General features: G+C 31.7%; 2 protein-coding genes across 2 annotated transcripts; one reads left to right on the forward strand and one right to left on the reverse strand.

Annotated features, from left to right (window-relative positions):
• The first annotated feature begins 1,414 nt into the window (after positions 1-1,414).
• LOC126838330 (serine protease inhibitor dipetalogastin) lies at positions 1,415-23,004 on the forward strand. Its single transcript, XM_050572673.1, has 9 exons — positions 1,415-1,772; positions 17,413-17,544; positions 18,795-18,942; positions 19,080-19,241; positions 19,658-19,972; positions 20,542-20,703; positions 20,789-20,908; positions 21,249-21,425; positions 22,211-23,004. Exons 1-9 carry the CDS (start codon positions 1,703-1,705, stop codon positions 22,440-22,442), a joined length of 1,518 nt encoding a protein of 505 aa, XP_050428630.1. The 5' UTR covers positions 1,415-1,702; the 3' UTR covers positions 22,443-23,004.
• On the reverse strand, positions 22,990-26,370 carry LOC126838322 (N6-adenosine-methyltransferase subunit METTL3). Its single transcript, XM_050572661.1, has 11 exons — positions 26,013-26,370; positions 25,716-25,944; positions 25,477-25,640; positions 25,331-25,422; positions 25,128-25,254; positions 24,904-25,066; positions 24,131-24,291; positions 23,928-24,072; positions 23,717-23,864; positions 23,273-23,451; positions 22,990-23,203 (listed from the first exon to the last, which is right to left on the reverse strand). Exons 1-11 carry the CDS (start codon positions 26,137-26,139, stop codon positions 23,086-23,088), a joined length of 1,653 nt encoding a protein of 550 aa, XP_050428618.1. The 5' UTR covers positions 26,140-26,370; the 3' UTR covers positions 22,990-23,085.
• Between the last annotated feature and the right edge of the window lie 893 nt (positions 26,371-27,263).

Below are 27,263 nucleotides of genomic sequence, written 5' to 3' on the forward strand. Positions count from 1 at the left end.
TATATTTTCATACATGCCCAGGCTACTCAATAAGTTTGAAAATCAGACAACCGGATGTCTGATTTCTTAAGAACAATTATAATATACAAATTAATACAAAAGTGTTCTATTAAGTTAAGACAAACGTTTTAGGTGCTGCACATTTTTACTGTTACACATTCTTTAACTTCGATATAAAACTGTAAATAATATTAATTATTAATGAGTATCTGCGGTTAATAATTTGTTATTTTTGGGAACCAATTTCTAAATACATTCATTGGTCATTAGAATACAATTTTTTTTTTAAGAAGTATTATCTTCCACGCAACAGTTAACCATAATGAACTGAACGTAACTGTGTCTTTATTTTGGTCTACCTACTAATTATTGTTATATAGGATGCAAAAATACAAATTTATTCAAATGTAAAAACGGCAGATGTATTCATCTGAGCTTATTAGCTCAAGTAATATTGGCAGCGTTGATGTAACGGATTTTTTGCAGATCTGAATTTAGATTAACGATAAAAAAATATAATAAAAAAACCAAACTCGAATAACCTGAATATAATTTTAATTTTGTTTAACATTTAACTATCATGTTTTGTAATAATTATATTATGATCTTCACGTTCATCTACAGCGATTAGTGTTTCAAACAAAGTCTTTAGACCAGCTCGTTAGCGTGGCATCAGAAAATGTCGCTTAGTTGTCGCCAATGTCTTGCAGAAACTTATTGTGAGAAATGACACCGGACAAGGCCTCTGTCAATATTATGTGAATAAGGATAATTATCATATGGATTGAAATCGAACAAAGGCTAAGTTCTAATAATTCAAATTATTGTGTCATAGCACGATTTTTATTTTGTTTTAAATTAATTCTACGTTGGGTGAATTGAAACAGTTGTGAATAAAATGTAGACCAATTTAAAAATCTCTGATTTAACTCATTTTTCTATTTGAAAATTACCTTTAGATTAACTTATCTAAAACAATAAAGGGACGACAGATGAGGCAAAACCTAATGTATGTAAACCTACATGTTTTTAATTTTAACCGATTTTTTTAAAAATTGACTTTTTTCGAACTAACAACATAGTATATTTGTTTGTTAATTTCACTATTAATCGATAACTTTCCGGTATTTTATGCGAAACTAATCGAGGCAATAAAAATGTACCTTTAACATTGTGAGACGACCGAATTGAACACAACCCGTGGCAATGATTATTATTAGCCGAAAGAGCCGAGTCTGGTTGGAGAAAGAGGGAGAGAGAGAAATGAAGACTGCATCTCCTGCGTGTGTGTTTAAGTGCAACCGTTCCCCTTCCTATGGGTAGGCGACAGACACTCGCTATACTTCGCCTTTCTCTTATGCCGTGCATTTTCATTTGATATATTATTATTATATGTACGTTTTTCGTGTAGTTCATTGCCGCCAGTATTTTATAGAACGGAGTCAGTAGGTTGTGGCCCTGCTCCAGGTGCTCGTCGTCCGTCGCAGTCTCGTGTTCACCGCACTCTTTGCCGGTCACCCGTCGGTCCCGCGACAATAACATTCACCGTTTGAAAATACTCTCAAGCCCTTTGGCTAAAAGTGATATGTGCTACTGAGAATACCCGTCCGACGTAACGTAGAAAAGGATTTTTTTTTACAAAACCAAAATCCACCCGACGACTTTTCGCATAATTTTCTCTCAACGTCCGACGCGCATAGCCATGAAGAGTCTCGGACTCGCCCAGTCGTTTGCCATTTGCCTGTGTCTGTGCCAGTGTCTTCTTTACCAGGGTAAGCATGATCGTTGCACTGTATAAACGTATGTTACTGTTGATGTACACCAAATACTAACGTAAACTATCGGCACATTGTTGTATCGAAGTAGCCCGAGAGTTTTAGCATAAGTTCCAAAGTTTCCATTTATTTCCGCTGAATTGGTAAAATGAATTTCGATTTATATTTGTTTCTTCACATACCTGCCTAATATTATTCGCGTTGTTCTATTTTATAATACATAAACGTTTTCAATGTGTTTTAATTGGGCATACTATACAAATTTTACAATCACTTTGCAATATTTTAATTATTTATAACGGGTAATTTATCAAATAACTAGTTATTTCATGTTAACTGAATAGTATACAAATTAACGATAACATAAAAAGCGTGGACTGGATACGATCGCATCCTTTGCCTTAGTTTTCAAAGACGAAAACTCCAATAATGCTATTATTTTCACAAAAATATAGCGTGTTACGTTAAATTATTTAATTTTACTATAAACTATAAATAATAAAATCAATTGTTATATTTTATGTACATGTAGAAACTAGGTAGGCTAAACAAAAATATTGCTTTTAAAGCATGTAGCATCCCCAGCTTTCAATTATCGGTCAGCCCATTGACTAAGTATACAAACCCTTTTGTAAGTTAAAACTCAGTAAAAATCCTGATGACAAGTCTCATTTCTGTCATTGGCTTAGTTTAGTAAATTTTCTATATACTGAAATGGGATCGTTGGACTCTTTCTTTTATCATGTTTTCATGTTAAGTAAAAATGTATAGTATCCAATTTACTTATTGTTTTTTTGTTTACATATTATAAATATAGTTTAGAAGACAAAGAAAAAAACATTTTCTATATGTATTTTTTTTATACCGTCTGGATTACTGACATGACCAATTTATGAGACACGTAATGACGCTTTTTTTTTTACTTTTCCTAGGGCAATATAATAATAATTATGTTTTTAACGGCGCAATACTATTTTTTCAACTACACATAGTATTACACATATTATGACCCTTAACGACGTCATCTTTAATATTTACTCATGCTAACAAAACGGTTTTTATAGATTTAAGTAGGTTTATGTGTTTGTTTTTTATTACATATTATATCACACATACCAGAAGCTTTGAAATTTGCACGGCATAACTATTTTGAAAACAATTCCATGCGGCGCTGGTTGATTTTTCTTGAGATAAGCGTTTAATTCATTTTTAAACCGCATCAAACATTAACAATCCATCAAACTATACTATGGAAACCTGTAAAACTGTTTGCGTATTCGACTTAACCATGAAAGGTCATACATTTTTTAAAACAGTATTGGGTACTATTATATAATGTTGAATAAGTGCCGCATTTCCGGTAGTCGAATGAGAACAATCGGTGTACAGTGCAGTAAAAAGCATCGACAAAAACGTCGAATATACTTATTAATAGGGAGATGGTGAATAACGACATAAGAGATAGCAGAGACAATTTTTCTTCAATACAAATTTGACAGGTAGAACGTCCATGTAGTGATCGAATCTAGCTGCAATAAAAACCTGATGACTCACGAGATGAATTAATTCAATAAACTGTGTCATTTTGCCCTTTAGCGATAGCCATGATGATTTATAATAACAAATCCATATCATATACTATGTTAGATTTAGTCTTTTAGATTTTAGATATACTTACTGGCTACTATGTTCTTATGGTGGGACGTTGATGCGAAGTTATTTTTTTGTTATTATTTAATCTAATTAGAACAGCCAAAACTGTTTAAATTTAAATATATATTTTATTATTAAAAAAAAAACCGTGAAAGAAAAAACATGTTGTAAGAAAGATTAAGTATGGAATAATTTTTTTCGCTTGGACTTAAACTATTTAGTTAGTGTTCGTTTTAAACGCAGCTACGTTAATTAAATTATCTTTTAATCATTGCCATTAAATATTAATGGTTCAGGTTTTTGTTTATGCATTTCGTAAGCTAAATCGATAAAACTGGGGATACCTAGTAAACAAATATTTAAGAGTAATTGTTTTTTTCTGTCTTTCAGAATTATAATTTTAATTGACCGAACGGTATGCTAATTAACAGTTGAACGCAGTAGTCCGACAGTTGTGTATCCAGCTGTATACACCTAATAACTGTTATTTTATATTACTAAAGGAAATAGTTACAACATTTTTGTAGGTCACTTTTTCTAAGGAAGTGTTTTTGGAACTAACAGAACCAAATTGCATTCAGTGTTATATTTTCAGGAAGATACTTTATTTGAAAATCAATCATTCTTATACAACAATAGAAAATTAAAAGTCTTCAAATTTTCCATAATAACTTTTAATATAGCTACACGGATGAATTTTATACTGTTATAGCTATGAATGTTAAGTACTAGAAAATTCGCATCTATACATTCGCTAAATTTTTTTAATGTTATCATTAATTTACAATTATAAAATAAAAATTTATAAGGAACGTACAGTAAACAGTTTTAGAACTTAGACTCAAAAATCAAAATTAAAAATGTTTTAAACGCGTTAACGAATTCCGAAATCAAATTTATACATTAGCCAATCAAAAGTTTTGGTAATTTTTTTATCGTAGAATGACAAAACTGTTTTGAAAACTTACAGCACAATACATATATGACACACTTGTGCAGCGTGTAACGTGTTGGCTAATATTATTTATAATTTTAAACCATACCGAAGCCTAAAGTAAAATAAATAATGATTATATTATTGAAGAATGGAATTAATAATAAACAAAAGAATTCAATAGGAAGTTATCTGTTTTGATACAAAATACACATTCATTGAATATGAAACGATAATACATACCATTACAATATTGATACTGTTATGTGATAAATAGAATTTAAAAAAAGAAACAGGAAAAATGTATTGTATTCGTTTGTAATACAAGATACATTAAAAAAAAATGGTAGATCCAAAATCGAAATCTAGATCATGGGATGACCTCTTGCCATTTTTTTTTACTGCATCCCTTCTGAATATATCGTTAATTACGCCACCTTATAAAAAACAATAACTTATGTTCAATTAAGATAGAATTGTTTTCATGATATTTTTAAAATATTAATTTTAAACTTTGCTGTCAAGGAAAGCGTTTACTTTCAAATTTACGAACAAATATCTTCTGACTTTCCTTATGTTGTTATCCTTGTCCTGAAATTATTTTTGTTCTTAACATGCAAACTTCTTATTTATTTATTTATGGTGTTGGCTTCCTAATTTAATTTATAACTGAAATTAAATTACTGAGGTTTAGTACTGAAAAATAAAGGTTATAAAAATAATATTAATAATATTATGTAGTAATGTAGTGTTGTACGAATTCAGATAATATACTTAATATGTTAAGTGTATATATAAAAACCGTTTAGGGTGACAACAAATCATTGTATTATGTATATTATTATCAAATTTTAATCCGAATTACGCGCGGGTGCATTAAACTCAGTACCCAAATGGATGTCTATGTATCTGTTATATATATATATTTTTTTTTAATAAAATATGATAATTCTTCTTCGAATAAACATACTGGAAGTGCACGAATAATCGATTTAAAGAAACGTGACATACGACCGCATGTAATTCTCTTTTAATTCTAATTCTGTTTTTTGTTAAACCGGCATATTATGAAATACGGCCGGCTACATTATATGCGTTATATTAGAATTAGTCGGCGTAATCTTGCGAGGCTAACTAACCATGATCTTCTAACACAAAAATATAAATAACGAGACGTAAGCCTGCCCGTGACGGGTTGTATCCATTTAAATGACAAAACATTCATATTCATTATTATTTATGCCTATAGTTAATTAGGCTAGAAGTCGACGTCAGGATATCTGTTTGAATAATTCAACAAGCCTGTATGATGTTATATAAATACAGGAATTTCCTCTGTGAGGATAGTGACTAATAGTAAACGGGAGGTAAAACCGCATATACCATGAATTTGTGCAAAACAAGAAAACAGCTGAGAGGCAGAGACTTTAACGCTCATGTAAATTGTCGGTTCATACATAAATTCGACGACAAATGCTACTTCAAGAGTAGTGTAATTCTTGAAATGAATACTTTCAAAATTACAAAAATTGGCTACTCTAATACTACTTAGATCGTTATTTGTACAGCTTCTTATTTAAGTTTATAAATTCTACACCAACTACCAATGTATAATGGTAACATAATTATAATATTATAGTATAGTTATAATATTTGGTTAATAGTTACTTCTGAGCTTCTATGACTAATTAATAGTTATAATGTATTATTCTTAAATACGTCGAAATTTAATAAATACACAGTTATAATTGAATTCCGCATATCAATATTTATTTCTTGAATCTATTTCAATGCATTTCCACTCGTCATTCGCCTGTCACGTGTATATCTTCAAGTCTTTAGCTAGATTTCTTCCTCGGACAATCCACTACAATATGATGAATAATTTAGTTATTTTTCAACAGCCAAACATAGGGCTATCATTTAAACTCCATAATATGAACCTAACCTAACCTTATCCGCGCCATGTCCAAATTCGAAGTCGCTTAAGTACGGACTATATGCTATCCGAATAACATAAATGATATAATTTATAAATAAATTTATTTTGTTGGTGGCTTAGACGACAGGGGGTGCCCGAGCACCCATAGCCCCCCCCCCTGAATCCGCGCCTGTCAGCTATCGTGATCCATTAGACCATCCACTGTACTTCCTTACTTGGATCGAACACGAATCTGCTATTTGATGTTATTTCCTATATTCCTTTGCTCTATTAAATGTCGATGTCGCCAGCACCTTGACAGTGCTATTGGGAGGTTTCTTTATTTTAGCCCGATGTATTTTCGGCTATGTTAATAATGGTTCTGATAAGTTAGTTAGAGTAATATTATTGCACATAAACTATAGTTACTTTTTTCCTACCAGTACATGTGTTGTTACTTAGGGAATTAGTTCAACAAAGTAACTGGCGCAGCTCTTAAGTCGCATAGATCTAATAGCTCGGGAAAATAATAATGGTTCATGCAGACGCAAAATTAGTTGATGCGTTGGAAAGCCAAAAGTAAATTAGGCAATGTCGTGACCGAAACTCTTGGCGAAATGCGATATAATCATCGATATTATTATTATATATGTACATACCTAAATAGAGCAAGTTTTTGGAGCTTCTTGTCCGGACTCTAATAACACGTCTATAGATATAAATAAATTTGTAGTATGTTCGTCATCGTGCGGTAATAATAATTACGCGGTCGTGGGAAAACGTAAATACACGGTCCGGATATGGACAATCGAACCACAAAAGTCCATCTAAACTGCAAAACCACATGGCGCACACGTGCGGTTACGGTTGTACGGTGAGACACGGTATACCGAAAGTGCACCAATTTTTTTCTCTTTTCCTCTCGCCCTCGCCCACTCGAGCTCATCCAATTTTCCACGACCGTTTCGCCGGGCATAAAGTATAAACTGGTTCTCGACCTTGTCATTATCGCGGGGATCCATCGTCGTCGCAACGTGACCGATCGGCACGAAGACATGGCATACAGAGACGAGAGCTATACCTATGGATGCATGTCCGTAATGGAATAGATACATGATACATGTATAATATATATAATTTTTTGGTATAGGAATTCCGTTTTGGTCAATACACACACACACACAACGACAGCCCGATGATTGTACGTACAATGTACACATACAACCAGAATCGTGTGTCTTACAACCAATCATTATAATATGCCCAGTCGTTCGATACGTGTGCGTGTATACAAATAAACGGTGAATATGTATAATAAGGATCGAGATATACATCTCGATATTCGATCGGTTCAGTGAACTTTTGTCGCCGTCCGGTGATCTATAAGCGGCTACTTGTGTCGCAGACGGCGGCAGCAATCACTAAATCATATCTGATTGATAGATGCGCAATGTATCCAAGCTCTAACACATGTTATGTGTACCCTGCCCGTGAGTATTGTGGAATAATGTCTACCTTTCCCAGGTACGACCATTAGCCGTTCATCCGCTTAGAGTGCACTTTATTCGCGTTCATTAAAATACATCAGAATTCAGCCGACACAGAGCATTAGCCCATTAAAATATCGCAATAGTCTATTCGTTTGCATTTTATGCGATTCAATACGACCGAGATGTTTTACGCGCAAAACCTTTGTCGTTGCCCGACTGCGTGCCTTTTTTTTAGATAAGTCGTCACTCAATGTCTTAGCCGTATCAAAACTCCAATGCAATTAACAAGACACAAACGTAACAAATAACTATCTTACTAGCAACGAGAATCGCTCATACGCATACAAATAAAATGGTGTACTTTTACAAATACAAACATTTTTTCAAAATTATGGGTGATATTCATTAGTTTTCTTCGATATCTCTTTCAAAAATTATCGAAAAATAATAAAACAAACGCAAATAAAAAAGGTTTCATATACAAATATTGTACGATCAAGAACTTGTTTTTGAAAAAATATCACGGGTACCTTTTTTTTTTTTGTTCTCATCATTTCTAAAGATCAAATTATGATTTTGATTATCGTTATCGAGAATTCTTGACTTTCTTAAAATACTTGCTTTCTATATATATAATATAATGTTGAAAACCACTTAACGTTCGTAGCTTATTTTACCGGCGGTCGCTAACATGTTCAGATTCATAAATTTGAATACATAATTGCTATTCAGATTTCAGAAAAAAAAACATCTAACCTATTACACACAAAAACTTAAACAAATATAATTAATTAAAAATAAACAACTACATAATATTATACATAAACTAATATATGTAAAACCTATGCCTCCGTATACACGATAATTTACTGCAAGCCTATAACCAGTAATTTTTGTACATCGTTAAAAATTATTATTTAATGAGAAACCGAACAGATTCCATTTGGTTAATATCCTCGATAGACTAATTATCTGTATTTTGGGTAACATAAACCAAAAACTGGCACGAGGCTTATAAAAAAAACATTGATTTTCAATGTTATTTTTTTTTTTGTACCATTATTATATCGTCGAAATTCGGGTTTTCAGGACGATTCTTGGGCGTATATAATAATAACTTGCGTTTTCACAAAGCGCTTTTTACAACGTATAATTTAAAATGTTTTGGAAGTCGAAAGTATATTAAGAGTAGTGAGTACCCACGCCCATACAAGTAGTTTGATATTAATATAAATTGCAACATAATAGGTGAAGTTAAACAAGCATTATGGCCGCAACAAATGTATGACTCCACCGTACTAAATAATTAAGCGTAATATTATACACACATAAATATCAAATATTATACAGCGTGGAGGTGTATCACCGTCTACAACAGCTCAAGAGAAAAAAACAATAGACTTGTTTTTTTTTTTTTTTTAACAGAAGTCATTAGAAAAATGATTATTAAAAGACGTCTCGTGATGTCCGCAATGACGGCATTTTATAAAATTAATAATAATATACCATACCTTCTCTTCTAGGAACCATTAAGAGAACATCATAATGTACTAAACTTCAGTGCTGTATAAACCACATTTATATTTACTATGGTCTATGATCTATGATAAAACCTGCAATCAAACAAACCCGAACCAACTTTTATAATACTTTTTTAATACTATATAATAGCATTTATATTATATACTTTACGGGTGTATAGACGGTTGATAAACCTCTCGGGACTTACGATTCATTGGCAATGTTTATTTTTTTTTTTTTCAATACATTTTTAAATTATTGGCATACCCATGGCGACTCTAGTCTGGTTATTTGTTTTATTCATTCAACAGTTATTTATAAGTCATATCAAATAATTTCTATTATAAAAAATATAGCTAAACGTGTGTCTTAAGTTTTATTGTTATTAATTATTATTATGACAATTGTTTAAAATATACACTTAATTGAGTGAACATTTCCATTGAAACGCGTCAACTTACAAATCTTCAAAAAGAGTATGAAGGTGACTGACATTTCTGAAGAACTCAGCATTTACAAAGATATTAGCCATTTATGCCTCTCACTTCAATTTTCGCGTTTTTAAAGTTAATTAGAAACGATCAACGTGGTTCACTTTCTTAATGCATAGTATCATACATTTGCCATTAGAAATGAACAAGCGAAATTAAAAAATAAAAACCTATAATGCACAGTTGTAAATTACATTAACTTTTTTATTCTATCCCTTACTTGAGAGGTAGCTAATTTTGTTTTAATGGTCAAATTTATTTTAAACGTGTTTTGCAGTACTTATTTAGTTTTTCCATAATAAACCATAAATGTTAATTCATTTAGGATCGACAATCATTTTCTTTTATAATAATCGCAATTTTTGTAGTTTTTCTGTTGGGAGACACTTAAGTCTCCTTCTTCTTTATCTTCGCCTTACACTCCCAACTACATGGGGTCGGCCACCCTAGTCCTACACCTCCTTAGAGCTCGGTCTTCTACATCTCGTTCACTTTTGTATAAATGTTAATTTACAATATTATCTTATTATTAACTTTATCAACTGTTAAAACTTAAATGGCAACTTAGATCTATGGCCAACGTATGGTCTCACATCTTCCATATTTAGGGGCTGTGTTGAGACTTGCGTACTGGTTACGTGTTGTTCGGTGTTCGCTCCGCTGCTGCCTATAGACCAGGGGGTGGCTATAGTAGTTTTAATGTGTTGCAAAAAGTAGGACTAAAGTCAGTCTGTCAAGATAGAAGAAAATAATTATTGTTCAATATATCGTGGTGATAAGATATGTTTTGAAATTCGATAAAATATATTTAATTTATTATTATTAATTTGTATATAAGTTATATAAGTTTTAGCTATTTATTTGTATTAATAAACGACAATGCCTAGTTGTTTTATTTGTTCAACAATTAAGACTTTTTTTTTCCTTTATGTGGTCGTACGTGGTTTTAGTCCTACTTTTTACTTCGCTCTAGCATACAAGCTAGTATATGTTAAGGTGGCCACACACTACGGTTTTATTTCTCAGTGAACCGTGTACGAACAAAATTGTCCGTTTTAGCAAAATTTTGTTTGTACATCGTTGAGCCCCACTAAATTATTTTTCTTCGTTGTTCGGTGTTAATAAAACGATGACCATTTTATTCGTACACCGAGTCATTCACACACTACGCCAAATGTACACTACGTTACCATTCAAGTTTCAAAAGTTGATATAAAAATAATTAGTTTTGGAGGGAGGTAAAACAAATTTTTTTTCGTTTCTCTATCCCCCCCTCTCCCAATACAAATACCAACATAATAACATTTCTTTTGACAGTGATAAGTACACAATTTGTATATCTTTTTATGACCATTTTGGTATATACTATTGCATCATTTTAGCATAGATACTGTTAACGATCACCCAAGAGTAGGTTTCACTCCTTTCCCAATTTTAAAACATATTTTTTTAGCTCATGTTTTCAAAAGTTCTTAACTATATTTCCTCCTTTTTTCTTGTTATTATGCTCTATAAATTTGTATTATTTTCTCTCATTTGATATTATATGTACACCTATACGCAGCATACAATCTACATAATACTAAAATAAAAAAGATTTTAAACTGTAAATATTTTTAAATTTTATTTGAAAAATTATTTTTGAATCGTCAAAATATGTCGTTAAAAGTAGATTTTAGGGACCATGTACTAAAAGTTTGAAAACAAATTATATATTATCAAACATATCAATCTAATAATATTATCAAACATTATGATGTGTTCAATGAAGTATTGAACTTTCAATTTATAATAAATAGCGTTAAAGTATTTACATACAATTTATATGCATTATGCTGAATGTCTGGGGTGACAATTTATATCATAATGTACATAATTTTATTCAAATATAATAAATAATTAATAATAACAATTTAATAAATATAATTTTAAAATGTTTAAAACTGTTCGGTTTTAGTTCGAACACCAGAAATAGGCACACACCTTCCGTTTTTACAACACCGAACACCGAACAAAAATCAAACTACTCAGTTTTCATTCCGTGTACGGTGTTTTTCGTCAGTTTTAAAACGGTGTTCGAACTACACCGTGTACGGTTCACCGAAGAATAAAACTGTAGTGTGTGGCCACCTTTAGTTCATCTCTTTATATTATTACTCTATGCTATAGACTGAATCGATCGTCTCTGCGGTAGTACCCTTACTATTATTTTCTTGCTGCCTTCTTTTTGTTTCTCGTTCACCGCTGCTCAAACAAAAACTACAAAATTGCCATTATTATAAAATTAGCGTCTTATCCATTAATGAATCAAACTGTATACTAAATATCAAGTTTGTAAACCCCAAAAAGCCATCATAATTCACATTTATAGTTTTTGAGTAAAAAGGTTTTTCATAATAGAAAAATTTTGTTGAAATTTAGGGTTTTTTTTGTTATAGATAAATAGTCCTCATTTCACTGGACCTTCCTGATTTGTTATTTTGTTCTAAAACAATTTTCCCTTAATTTAGTTTCTTTTTTCTACGAAAATATAATTAATCATATTTAATAACATATTAATACACTGGTAGAAATAATTTTTTTTTCTAATATTTTAGTTTTTTGGGACTAAAATGTAAACTTAGACAAGGCCTGTTTTAAATTCCCTTTAAAAAGGTAGCTAGTTTAGAGTTAAGTTAATGCCAGAAAAAGCGGATATCTCAATTGAGATGTTTTTTACATACTAATAAAAACCACGACGAATCGAATAATTAAGTAGACACAAAAGAGAAGTGGATGGATTACATTTTCATAAATATATGCAACAAGGGAAAATGTACGCGACCGGGAGATACAGAAAAACGGAATGGATAAATATTTTAAATTTATCAATGTGAAAGTGTTAAAGATTAGAATTCAAATATATTAGAGGATAAGAGGAAGTCGTAAAATAATGAGTCCGTTTTTATTATCACTACAATGTTATTAAATTACAAAAACCTTAAGATAGAAACCGCCGCTACTTAAACTCGATTAAGCTTACAAGCATAACATTTACAGGCGATTGCAGGTGCTTCGTAGTCATTATGTCCTCATTTTGTATTTGACATTTATACATACCAAACTAATATGCGATGTGGTATGGCCTCGTTTCTTCTTCGTTGTAGGTAAAGATGTACCTACTACGTCTGACGGAGTCATAAATTTCGCAAGCCGTAAAAATGCTCAAACGGTAAGGCTAGTTAATGTGCAAGAACCCGTAATTTTCTTATCCCTCGATGTATATTATTAAGCGTCCGCTTCACCGAAATAAATACAATAACTATTATGTTAGTGCTGCACTTGGGCTAAAAGCTTTCTATTATTTCCACAAACTGTGATTATACTTAAACACATATATTAATAGAAAGATTTTCTGCTAGTAAGTATTACCACAAATTCCATGTGATATGCGCACAACACCCACACGTTCCATAAATTCGCTCAGATTTTTTCTCAGTGCCAAAAAAAACTATTCATGGAAATCTTTTTCACTGGATACTCTCAAAAAAATATATTATATTTTTTTTTATCACTGAAAAAAAATTAGAAAACAATTAAATGGAGCACGCGCGAATTCATTCAACGATAACGGACAACGTTATACATCTGTTGTTTACTTAAGTACTTTATAAAATATTATATATTAATTATTATATATAACAACACACAGATCTGCACCGTGAAAATTTGTTCCAGACACGTTTTACTTGGTGTACTCACATACCATGTGTATTGAAATAAAAACCTTGAACACATATCTTTTGTAAACATTTTTGATGATTTATCAGTGTTTAATTAGAATTCTATACTAGGAGAAATGTATAGAGGAACTCGTGAGAACAAAATTATATTATAGTATACTACGACACCGTGTACGGTGTAGACCTACTGGCTCGGTGCTATACCCCTGTACTGTGCATTTGCTACATAATCAGTCTGTACAGTGATTTATAAGCTAGCCATATCTAACCCACTCAATGACATAATAAAATGTTTTGAAAATATTATCAGAATATTTTTAACGTTTTTAAAATATTTTAAAATAACGTTTTAGTCAGAAATGTAATGTTCTACAATTATAATTTACAACATGTTATAATATACGAGTAGTTTAATATTTATCAATATTTTAATTATATTAAAGCAACATTTTATAAATAATACTTCCGGAACAATAATTTATAGCCAAATAGACATGGAAAATATATTTTCTAAAAACATGTTAAACAACTTTTTTATTACATTATGAAAATATTTTATTGTACTGCAGACAGGAAAAGTTTAAATTGAATGTTTCCTAACATTTCCTATTTATAGTAACTTTAGTCATAACGCAAAGAATCGCAATGTATTATGACTTCTAAACGACAAATAAGCGAAAATGAAAATAGACTAAATTATATTGTTAGAATAAGAATTTTTGTTAAGTGCAAATTTGGGTATAGGAAAATCAGTATCAAATTCGATTGATAACCATATTTGTTAGGTAAAAAAAAGTACCAATTCGTGTGCTCATTTCTAATTACAAGTAATTACAATTCCTGGATAATTAAAGGGTTTCAATTATTATTTTTAGATTCGATCGATATCTATGACTAATGAGTATGAAAGAAGTAAATCAACTAGATAGGATAAGATTAAAATGAACCGACAAGAACGACTCGAAAATATGATTTGCAGAAGTGGTCAAAAAGAAGTTTTCTTAAATTTTAAGCATTTGCAGGTTTTTTTTATGAGCATTAATAGAATTTACATTGTAACGCTAATATATATTTTTTCGTTTGCACAATTAATCTACATTACGTTGTCTTTATGTATACTAAAATACTTTTAGTTTAAAAAACCTTTAGTTAGGTGTATATTAAAAACTGGTTACGCGTCAACTGGTTATTATTTTTATTGGACGATTCTGGTTTTATACTTCCTAAACACGCAGACTACTATACTTGGAATATCATAAGTAATATTACTGTTATGACTTGAATTGGGGTTGTTCAGTGTTCATGCTAAAAACATTTGTACCGTTTTGCAATTAACAAAAAAAAAAAACGAAAGTTATTAAAATCTTAACATAAGTATATACTGTATTTAATAGCTAACAACACAGTGAGATGAATCATGTGTGTTTGTATTTTTTTTTTTTTTCTTACCTTCTGGTCAGTAGGTCAGCCACGACAACTGGAGCCGTCATACGACGGTCACATTTTTATTTCCATTGTATGCACCAACAAAGAACGAGGCTAGTGACCCTCCAGACCCGACCGGCTAGACGCGGCGCGCAGTAGAAAGTAAGTTATTGATACTGCAGTAACGCATTCGCGCGTCAGGCTCTCGGTCTCGGTAAAATATGGGTGAATCGTAAGGCGGCAGACGAGGACGTCCGATTGTCGTCTGCCCGCAAGGAGCATTCTTAAACAAAAAAACATAATATACGATACACACCTTTATGGCGATATCTATACATATATATATATATATATATATATATATATATATATATATATATGTTATATTCATGTAGACAAAACGATCGTGGTCTTCGAGACTGTCCGATGTACATTGGGTATTTGCGGAACATAAAGTGTAAGGAATTCGAACACACTTCTATGGGTTAAGAAAACGACACCGAGTCTTGTCAGCGGTGGATTGTTTTGCCACGCAGAATGTTTGTTATGAGAACACGAAAAAACTTCCGTGACTACATAGTTGAAACATACCAAATGATCACAAGTCAAAAGAACGTTTTACTCCCAATTTTTTAGAGTAAAAATCTGCCTACGCAGAATTTGTTTTATTCGGGTCATTAGAACTTTACATTAGACGACGAACTTAACCCCAAAAATTGCGATTTTGAGGTTATTACAATTTTTTTATGTAGTATCTGATTTTGCACCCAAGCTCAAGCCATACCAACTGAATTCCGTTAAAAATGCTACTTTTATCATGTACTCGGACTATAAGATTGCAAGTCTTAGCCTATGGATGATCCTTCTTTTCAGTTTTTATGCTTTCTTGAAAAGTTGGCATGATGTGACTGATGTTCGTCTGGTTCTAAAGTAGTTACCTACAAATATTTACTAGAAAAAAGTTATCACCGTTTAAAAAAGTAAAAATTGCGTTTTTTCGACACTAAGTATTGAGCTAAGTAAAATATAATGAATATTTTGATAATATTATAATAATATAAGTGTGTAAGTATGTTTGCTCTAAATTCGTCTTAAAGAAAGCTGTCAAAGGTGCTGTGTTGTTCTGATAAAATAAGTAATTACCTATAAAAACAACTGTTTAAATAAGATTATTTTTCATTATCACAGGCAAAATGTTTACTAATTTTTTTTTTCTCGCTGCTGAAAAAAGCAAAATTGTTGAGTAAGATGTCAACTCTCAAAATGACTAACATTTTGGTCGGATAAAACTCAATAAGCGGACTAGGGGCTACTGTCGCTTGTACTGATCTACGAAAAGGCCTTTCCCTGTGACTATTACACGATTAAGTTCTTAATACAACTATTAACTGTTAACAATAGCGCTCACGTGATGTATTTTGATATGAAATAAGTAGAAAGTAAAATGACTTCCTTCCTATGTATGTATTATAATGATTATCGTGTTATCGATTGCCGGTAAGGTTAAGTCATGTTACATTCAACCAGTATGTAATATAAAATCTTTATGACAGCGGGCGTTGTTGGGACAAGACCAATTAGGTATTGATTGGAAAGGATAACAAAAGAAATAAGACAATAGAACTCTTTATGGATTGAAACATGGTCGTCGTCCGTGACGTTCGCCTCGGTCAAAAACATAAAAAGACAGATGATCTCAATTTACTCGTCAATAGATATAAACGTTTAAATGGCGTGTACTCGATTACACTGTCTGATTAAAACGTCAATGACCAGTTCTTAGTAATCTGTACGGTGCAAAATATGATTGTGGTGCAAAATATGTTTGGTCTTGACTCTGAGGCGAAACTATTCTCACACCCACGCGATGTGAAAGTGTTCCGGTGTATATTCAAAGAGAAACTAAATAGTAAGGAAAAAAACACTAATTAAAAACGAAAAAAAGTTGTTTTCTAAGTGCTATATTAAACCGAAAACTAGAGTTTAAAAACAGACATACACCGCAGTTCTAAACGTGTCGAAAGGGTGCCAACAATCAAGTTGTTTACATTATGTATAACGTTGTTAATTAATGAGCTAAGAAACTTGCATCAACTAGGAGTAGGAGTGGCCGAGTGGGTAAGGTGGCAGTGTGTTAGCGCTCACTGTCGCCGGTTCGACACTCGGTCACAGGCGCTCCGTTTGCTGGGCGAGCAATCGTCCGGTGAAAAGGAACCGCCATCCCCCTCTCCGGCGACGGATTGACGACCCGTCCCGGAAGCGAATTCGTCAAGAAACTATCTCATGATGGCAGCGTTGGGTGGGCCCTCATGGTCCTTTAAGCTGCATGAATAATGATGAAGAAACTAGCATACATTTTACATGGTTTTCCTATAAACTCGGCATTTTGGTCTCTGACTAGAATTATATAACAGAGAACTGAGATACCAGGCAGTAATACACCTTAACTAAAGTAATAATCGTCAGCATTATTTTCACAGGAGTTTTGGCAGTCAGGGATTCTGCGTGTCCAAGAATATGTCCGCAAAGTAGTTCGGAAGAGCCAGTGTGTGGTTCTGACGGAATTATATACTCAAATAGTTGCGAGCTGAAAAAGAAGACTTGTGGCAAAGGTACAAAATGATTTTTTTAATACGATAAATACCAAAGAAATATAGAAACGTATAAGAAATATTAAAAAGAACATTTTTCCCAAATAATTAAGACATTTATAAAAAAAATAGATTATTGCTGTTTATATTAAACAGTGGAATAAAAATACTCAACATAATAATTATGTTGATTTTATTAGTTATTTTTATATCTGCTCGTTTACAAAAAATATTAACAATATACAAACATAAGCTACAAAACTAATTGTATTATCGGCTATCGCAGACAATTTTAAAATATTCCCACATTTTCAATTATACTTTTTTAATGACAATGTAATAATGGGAATATCCTGATTTTAGAAATCCGGAAACATTTTTATTTAAGTTTAATAGTACAATTTTTGTTATAACTAAACGTTATAAGCATAGGTAAACAACAATTGTATTATTTAATGTGGATAGAACAATAATAATGATAAATCTCTAAAACCGTATAATCCATAAAATATAAATTTGAATAACCATCCGGATATTTAAATATGTACTTAAGAAGTCCCACCCATATTTAATAGTGGTTTGGAAATAGTGGATAATTATAATTATTTTCAGCTATAAAACAATATTGATGTTTATTACTGAAATCTAAAAAGAATATTCCAAACGCTGCTAAAATATCTTTGTGTGCCTAAATAATATCGTACACCATAATTTTTGAACAAGAACCAAAATTCGTCTATTTTTGTTTCTGAATTCGAATCTGGACTCGGAACCATTTAATATAATCTAGTTTTTTTTTTGTAAAAAAACACTATTTCGAAGATATTTTTAACTTCAATTATAGATTTTTAGTCTGCTTTTTTTTGCTGAATTCAGAATAAGATTTATTATTAATGTAGAATTTTCAATATTTTAATCATTTTTTTTGTATATTGTTTAAAACTTTGGAAGCAATTTAGTAATGCGGATTCCTTTTCAAATAATTTTTTTTTTTTTTTAAATATGTATTTAAGTTTTTGTTTCAAAAACATCAGATTTTGTTGTACTGTGTAACCATTGTACCTACTATTATATTTTTTTAGACACACTATTATTATTACACTCTAAAAGTTCAACTATATTAAAATATTGACAAACCTACATACTTTTTAGGATAACAAGTCAGTAGAAAATTAATAAGCACGTCCCTGTTGTGTTTTTGTTTCTATTATTTCTCAGCGAATTAAATTTAAAATGTCGTTTTAAATTGTCCTTGCCCCATTTAATTAAAGGTGTGACGGAAGCGGAAAGCCCCACGCAATGCCTACGAGCTTACGGCTCGAATTGCGAGCACCGATGTGGCAAAGAACAGGACCCTGTTTGCGGTACGGACGGTCGAACTTATCTGAACCGGTGCATGATGCAAGTGGAAATATGTAGGTCAGTACAAGTCAATAACAAAAAAGAAATTATATTGGAGACGGAACTGAAAATCGCAATAAAATAGCGTTGGCTGGCTCTAAAGTAGAATATGTATTTAACGGCTATATTAAGTACCGTGTATTTTTCTCTTCTAGAGTCGGCACATCCATGTCGCACCTCGGCCCTTGCAATAACATTTCAGCCCACCGAGAGAACTGCCCGGTTAGCTGCGAACAGGCGCCATTGGACGGCCCCGTGTGTGGATCCGATGGTAACGTTTACAAGAACACTTGTCAAATGAAATTGTTCACTTGCGGGTAAATACATAGATTTATTATACTTATTATTCGCTTCACACTTGACACTGCCATTCATAGAAATGCAAAAACCTAAGATGACAATAAGAAAATACAGAACATTATCTACAGTTAACTTGCTCAGACAATATCAATTGATTCTGTTTATCACCTTCTATAAGCTCATTATCTCGCTACTTATACTCTTTATATTCTGTTCAGACCTATATTTCGAAGCTATTTTACTCCAACGCTTCCGTCCATATCGCTCTAATTTAACTCCTAACACTTTTATCGTCCTCTACAACAATTTGCAAACATCAGTCAGCCAAACAAGTAGGAGTCAAATTCGTACCTTCGATGAACATCTACTCTCACCACTCGTTCTTGCTCTCCCATTTATATTATATAACATTTTGTACGTGGAATTTTTGCAGTCAAGGTGTAGTGAGGACGTCAAAGAAACACTGTCAGACCACAAGGCATTGTCGCGAGTCTTGCTGGCGTGTATCTAAGCCTACTTGTGGCTCGGACGGCAACATCTACAGCAACGCATGTCGAATGAAATCCAAAAACTGCGGTAAGCACGTATTCGAGGTGCCTATGGCATTCTGCTTGACCCAAGAACGAAACCGGGTGGGCTCCTCGAACGCTTGTCCGGTGAGTTGCGACAAAGAAAAGGAACGATTGACTTGTGCATCCGACGGCAACGTATACCGCAACGAGTGCGAAATGAAAATGTTGAACTGCGGGTGAGTACAAAATACAGGCCAGGCCTCCTAGTATATTGTATTATGGTAGCTTACTTGTATACAGCCCCAATGATATTACACATGTGTATGCAATAGGGAGTGAATAGGCAATATTCCCGGTTAGACAAAAACCGTTAGTTACATAAACTATGTATTACGTGTTACTTGAGGAAGAAACACGTACAGTATGTTAATGTAGCGATTTTCGAGGCAAAATCAAGACACAATTAGTTGATCATAGCAACATTGCGTATATTTTGGCTTTTATTAGATTATAACTTTATTATTTTCCGTTTGTGTCAGTCTACATTCCACCTAACATTTCTGGATTCCTCGCCATATCCAAAGGTAGTGCGCTTATTATTTGACTGTTTCGAGAGTAGAATTAACTTAGAAAATTACGGCCACCATTTTACTCTTCGGGTGGGTGTATACACTTTTAGCCTTCAGGGAAGATACAGGGTAGCTCCCTGTTCCTTCGAGGGTCTCTAGTTCACACCAGCGAAAGGCAGAAATACTGTCATGTGAAATCTGCTCGCCGAATTGTATACCGACAAATCAAATTTCAGACAACAAAACAAAAGGAAAGTGACCAAGGTGGACTTTGACAAGTGCAAGTCCAAAATCAACAAGTGCAACAAACTACAATGTTCGGATGAAGTCGATCCAATTTGCGGTAACGACGCTCAAACGTATAAGAATCAATGCCACCTGGGAGTGGCCACGTGTCTGTGAGTATATAAATATGCATCCACGCTAGTATGTCTGTACCTATAGTTATTAATGTATAATAATTAAACGCGATGCTGTTCACAGGAGAGGAATACAAAAGTCGCACGTGGGTGAATGTGCGTCGCTACTCAGCGAAACGTGTCCAGTGGAGTGCGACAATGTACGCGAAGAACCAGTGTGCGGGTCCGACGGTAACGTTTACAGGTAAAGCAAAATATGTTTTAGATATCTTACACGAGAATCATTTCCTACATAAGTATCGCGTTTGCTAAAATCAAACTAAATCAAATGTCTAGGTTAATATAGGTTGGAATACATACATATTGTTGTAGTGTTACAATTTTCCTTGAGTTGCAAAACCTTCTTAGGTCTTAACCGTATTTTTAAAATTAAATAATTAAATTCATTAGCTAAAAAGCAAAGAACAAAAACAACCTTAGCACTAATAGTAATTTAGTTCAGGCGGTTCGTGTACGAGATACCTATGCTTTATAAATCGCATTGTACATTAATGGCTTTTACAACTGGTTGTTTCGTTTTGTAGATCAGAGTGCGATTTAAAGATGAATACTTGCGGTCAAAAAGTCGTTATCGTACCGCCACATCATTGTCCCACGACCGCCCAGTGCAATCAACAGTGCGATAAAGTCAAACAGTTCGTATGCGGTTCTGACAACAAATTTTACAGAAACGAATGCGAAATGAAACGAGAAAACTGCGGGTGAGTCCTAGACTAAGTTATGAAGTTTAAAAAACAATTTTGGTGGAACATGCGGCCATAAGCGTATCATCATTCAGTGCACACTAAAATTACTATAATTTATAATATAAACCACTACAGATCTACTACATTTTTTAAATTATACTTATAGAGTAATTTGAACAAATTGATTGTTATAAAAGTTGGGTAGCAAAATTCTATCTAATGAGGTTGTTAAAGTTACCATTTTGAGTCATTTTCAGTGTTATAAGTAAATATTATTAATTTTCTAATTTATCTACCTATTTTCTTTGCTCAATTCAAAATTCATGTTGTATTTATAGCTTTTATTAAGCGAAAATACATTTTTGATGTATAGTATTTCTTAATAAATTATGTTTTAAAAATTCTTTGTAAAACAAAAATTCACATTATGTTTGGGAAAAAAACCAAAATAGACAAAATTTATAATTTTTTTTCTAGCACTTCTGTTTTTTTCAATTGCCTCAAAAGTTTTTTGGAGTATTTGTAAGTTTTTTACAAAATAAAAATCGTAATTTTTAAATTATCTTTTTTGTTAAAGATTTAAGAAAAATGTAATTTATAAATTCTTGTAAATTTAATTCAAATACATAATTTGTAATTTGTTATATTGCATAATATTTATGAATGAATGTATTACAATACTTAAGTTATGAAAAGGACCAATCATAATTTTGAAATTATATTTAGAGAAATATGTGTATCTTACCTTTAATAGTCTGAAAAATATGACTGTCATTTATTTTACTATATTTTCCTTTCAGGAAACACGTTTACGTAGTGCCAATGAAGAGGTGTCTGTCGGGTTTCCAGTTCAAAGGATGCCAGCGAGTTTGCCCACCATTGTATGATCCGATTTGTGGCACTGACCTGAAGACGTACAGTAATGACTGTTTCTTAGAAATGGAAAATTGTCGGTCCAGGTCGCTAGTCAGCAAACAGTACCACGGCGTGTGCGGGCAGCCGGTCGAGGAGCCCAAAAACTATCTCTACTGATCTTACTATACGTATCAGACGACTTATGCATCAACGTCAAAATATAATATAATTACATAAATATTTTAATGTCGCCATTAGAGCTATACTTGTAATATTTTATAAACTAATATTTTAATTTTGTTTAACTCAGACAAAAAAAATCATTGTAAGAAATGTAATACTTGGCAGGAGCAACGCACACTCCAATGGTACATACGCCGTACTCTAAACAACCGTTATTATATTCGGCTAATAAAACGCGCAAAAATCAAACAAACTTTAATATATTACCTGAATTATTAGGTTATTAGGAGTTTTGAATATTATTTTTTAAGTCTTATTTATTTATAATTTATATTTATAAATGTATCACTACAGTCTACAACTGTGCTGTTTAACAGACTATTTAAGCACTAGTCTAACAGCTTTATAGGTAGTCTATAGTCATGAGATATTGAAATGTGTGTCACATCTGACACCATATAAGTGCCAATATGATAATGTATAAAAATAAATTATTATTTGTTTATCTAGTAATAATAATAATATTAAATAAATACATGAGTTGTAGATACATTGATTTATTATTTTTTCATTTATATCCATATTCCAAGTATTTTTATTTTAATTGTAGATTACAACTGAACAGTAGTATAACTTGTTATGAATTTCTTTTCAATGTAGTCGAACAGTTACCCGATGGATATGCCTTTTTAAATTTATCAATTAGATCTTGATCCGTTAACCTGATGCCTTCAACTTGATTTCCAAGAGTTATCCTAAAGCAATGTATGCATTAAAAAAAAAAAAGTAATACTCGGTTTGGAATATCAAAGAACAAAAATTACCAGTTTGGCTGAATATTGTGAGCCCTGCCAAAAAGTTCAATTTTTCTTGTACCAGGTGACAGACGCTCGATAATACCATATATTTCATCTGGTTTATGGCTAGTGTCTCTCACTTCTGCAACAATTACGTCACAATCTAGACCACAATTTAAATTTGGAGGATTTCCCTTCATTCCCACCTAAAAAATACAATAATAAAAAAAAAAATATTAAATTTCAGAATCTCGTATACAATGTGAGAGGATGTTATTTTTAAGGAATTCCTAAAAACCTAAACCCTTCTCACCCTTATCTGTTTTGGCGCTTTTTTTTATTATTTAAAATTAATGTTTTACTCAATAAAACTTATTTTATTTAATAAAAAAAATGTGTTTTGTTAGAGTAATATGAATTTTGCTAGTAACTGTATATATCAAGGACCTCTAATAGAACCAATATACTTACCAAACAGTGTTCTTTACCATGGTTGAGCCAGTGGCCAGTTCTACCTGTCCTTATAATCCTCTGTAATTGGTTGGTTTTTACCCAAATAATTTCATCTACTCGTTTATATCCCCACAATTTAAGGCATTCTCTTCCTAGTTCCATTGCGCTAATAAAAATAAAAGATAAAAATTAAAAAGTATTTAAAATTTATTTTTTTATTTTTGCTTACCGCCCTGTAACCCATAGAAATATAAGTCCATCGTCTTGTAGTTGAGGAATACCTAAACGTCTCATTTCATCATCGGATAATGTTCCATAAGGAAGTTCCATATGAATGTCCCACGGAGGATCAGCCATAATCACAGCAAATTTTCCTAATCATTTTTTAAAATTTTATAAACATCTATATTACTTTTAAATACAGGCACTTACCTAAAAACGTAAAATCCATATATCTTAGATCGCACTGGATCCATTGACAAGGAAACAGTTCATTTTTATCGGACGATATTTCTTTCTTAGCTGGAAAACTATTCAGCGCATTCACTAAATTTACTTTACTAGTAACACCATCTACTTCATAATGGACGTACCTAACAGGATAAAAAATTTTATAAATGTTACAGGTTACTATATATTTTATATTATAAAATAATATAGAAGCTAATAATTTATTGTATGTACAATAAAAAAGTTGAGTAAAATATAATAGGTATTTTTTATGATACAGTATTATTATTAAGTAATAATAAGGTTAGGTTAGGTTAAGGCAAACCCCATTACAAAATATTACTAAAAGCCACACAACCCAACCCTAAGCGCTGGTATTTGCACAACACATTTCAATCATGACCAATACACATATTTGTTTCAAATCATTGTGCATTACTTAATCCATGCCATGTTTGCATAAACACTCTATGCCTGAAATTTAATCTTTTGTTTATTTGAATAAGTTGTATTGCTGCCATTTTTTTATTCTGCAATACAGTTTTGGCCATCTTTGTACAACATATCTTTGGCAAGCATAAAAAAACTGGTTATTTTTTGGATTTAAAAATTATTTTTTATTATATAAAAAAAAATTTTAACTCCAAAATTCCAAAATGCATATTTTTTTTTTGTACCTTTGTTTAGTGTCTATCGAAAAAACATTTTTTTTTATGCAATTTCTCAATTAATACAGAGGAATGATATAAACCTACTTGCATGTATCCATGTGAAAACATGTATTGAGAAATGAACAGTCGCCTAAGGATTCATCTGTGTGTAGTTGAATGATTTTTTTGAAATGTAGTTTTTTACACACGTGGCCTTCCATACAATCGGACCGAGTGCCGTGTGGGCAGAACTCCATAACATGAGTACCTATAATATAGCAATTTAATTTTATGTAATACAAGTTTAAAATAAGATAAAATATTTTTACCTCCTTTCGACCGGAAACTTTCAGCCAATGATCTTTCCTTCACAGTTGGTTTATTAAGAAGTTCCATAATTTCTTCACTAATTTTTTTAATTTCTTTTTCTCTAATGGATGGCATAGATATAAGCGACTAAAATCATAAAAGTCAAAATTTTAAATAAAACAATTAATTCTAACCCGGATTTTCATAACAACAATAAATTCACCATTATATCATCGTCAGATTCTTCAGATTTTCGTATTTCACAAGACAGTTTAGGAATTTTTACTTTTTTCTGGCACTCGTTGATATCTTCATCTAAAATATTTTTCTAAAATCGATTTATACTAAAAAAAAAAAATGCGAAATTACCTTCAAGTTGTTTAATTTTGTTTTCCAGTAACAAACGGGACTTTTCAAACTGTGTGACTGTGTCAATTTCTGATGATAAATCGTTAATCATAGCAAGACATTTAGCGTGTTCTGTTGTTAATATTTTTAAACTCCTTTGACCATCGGCGATAATATTTTCAATACTAAATTAAACGTAATTAATATATAAAAATTGAATAGTATGAATAATTTTATTTGAATTTTAACACAAATAATACCTGATTAGGTTTTGAGCAGAAAATTTATTGAGAAGATCTATAACAGATGAATGAGATACGTAAGTAGACTGTTTTTTTGAAAGTGCAGCTACTAATTGATTAGACGTCATAGGAAAATTAAGAGAAACGTCAATAAGTGTTTCCAACAATACGCGTTCGCCGCCGACTTTACTCCAATCGAAGTTTGACTCATTTTCACCGCTGCCAGCAAAAGTTGTTAAAGAATGTCCTAAAAATATGATAGCCAGTAAAGCTAATTGTGTTGTAAAAACATCATAACTCACTAGGGATACTCACTAGAAACAATACTATCAACGGACTCGTTAAGAATAACCTGACGTTCAATTTTTCTTTTTTTCAGTTTTTCACGTAAGGAATTCCGTTTACTTTTAACCGCTTGGATTTCTTGCCAAGCATCTGACATAGTGAATCACAATATTATATTTAACTACTTAACTATGAAGTACAGTAAAGAAAAATACCATTATGCCGCTTGTTTTTTTTTTTTTTTATTTGTATACATTTTAGTCATTTAACCTAAATTAAAAACATAATTAATACTTTAAAAACATATTATTAAAAAAATAATAGTTCAATGAAATCAGTTTTCAAAAAGGATTTAAAAATAAAATATCCATATTTTATAGCCGAACTTCCAAAACATGGGCAAATAAATGTTATTATAATATTATGTTGATAATAATACGAGTGATAATGTGTGATAAAACAACACATTTTGTTAGCTAAATAGCGGTAGCCGGTATACCATAATTTTAATACACCAAAGTACTAATTAAATAGTGGTTATAGTATAAAAATTTCGTCGTTGTAACGAAAAAAAACTCCCGTGTGCTAAAGCCTACTAGTGTGCAACTGCTTTTGAACGCTTCTGTTTACTGCTTTCCAGCCATTACTTTCATTCTTTTTCTGTTTCCGGCGTTAGCTAGGCGTCGAATGCGCGTTGACCTAATCCTGTGTACCTTTTCTAAACGCGCGTAGGCTCTTCATGTGAACTAACCCAATTATTTAGGAGACATGTTTAAAAGGTGTAAAACGATTAATAGTAGGTAACACATAGGTTTTTTTTAATTTATTCTACAATAAAAATAGCACGTTGGAGATTTTTTCATATGATAGCTTATTTTTTTCTGTATCCCGGGCATATTGAAACCTCAAAATCGTTAAATTGGCATATAGGTTTTATCGAGACAACCACGATTTTATGTAAAAATAAATAAATAGGTATAAAAATTTAAATAAATTGTTTATTACAATAATTAAAATAAATAAATGAATAGAGAAAATTAGCACAAAATACAAAAGGCATAAAAAAATAGAAATGAAAGGGAAAAAAATCAAGACTAACGATGGTAATTTATAAGGCATCTGTTAACACTATTAAACATAATTTGACCAAGTTCACCAAGCTTTGTTTATGTTTCTTAAAAAATTAATTTGGAACCAAATCCCGTGACATCCCACCTATAAATTTGTTTAATACCGTACGTTTGTGTCAAGTGTTTTTTTTTTATTTCTAGTAATTTTTAT

The sequence above is a fragment of the Adelges cooleyi genome, unplaced genomic scaffold (genome assembly GCF_023614345.1).
Source record: "Adelges cooleyi isolate 19-005CV unplaced genomic scaffold, UGA_ACOO_1.1 ACOO_flye_CR_arks_rails_tigmint_CR_PRNA_108, whole genome shotgun sequence".
NCBI classification, from domain to species: Eukaryota; Metazoa; Arthropoda; class Insecta; order Hemiptera; family Adelgidae; genus Adelges; species Adelges cooleyi.

Bases quoted from the DNA above. Each gene is read 5' to 3' on its own strand.
- LOC126838322 (XM_050572661.1), bottom strand. From the start codon at position 26,139: ATGTCAGATGCTTGGCAAGAAATCCAAGCGGTTAAAAGTAAACGGAAT. The intron at 23,865-23,927 runs GTAAGCAAAAAT...TATTTTTATTAG, and splicing joins TTTCTATGGGTTACAGGGCG to CGCAATGGAACTAGGAAGAG. The intron at 23,204-23,272 runs GTAATTTTTGTT...ACATTGCTTTAG, and splicing joins CACAATATTCAGCCAAACTG to GATAACTCTTGGAAATCAAG.
- LOC126838330 (XM_050572673.1), top strand. From the start codon at position 1,703: ATGAAGAGTCTCGGACTCGCCCAGTCGTTTGCCATTTGCCTGTGTCTG. The intron at 20,909-21,248 runs GTAAAGCAAAAT...TTCGTTTTGTAG, and splicing joins TCCGACGGTAACGTTTACAG to ATCAGAGTGCGATTTAAAGA. The intron at 21,426-22,210 runs GTGAGTCCTAGA...TTTTCCTTTCAG, and splicing joins ATGAAACGAGAAAACTGCGG to GAAACACGTTTACGTAGTGC.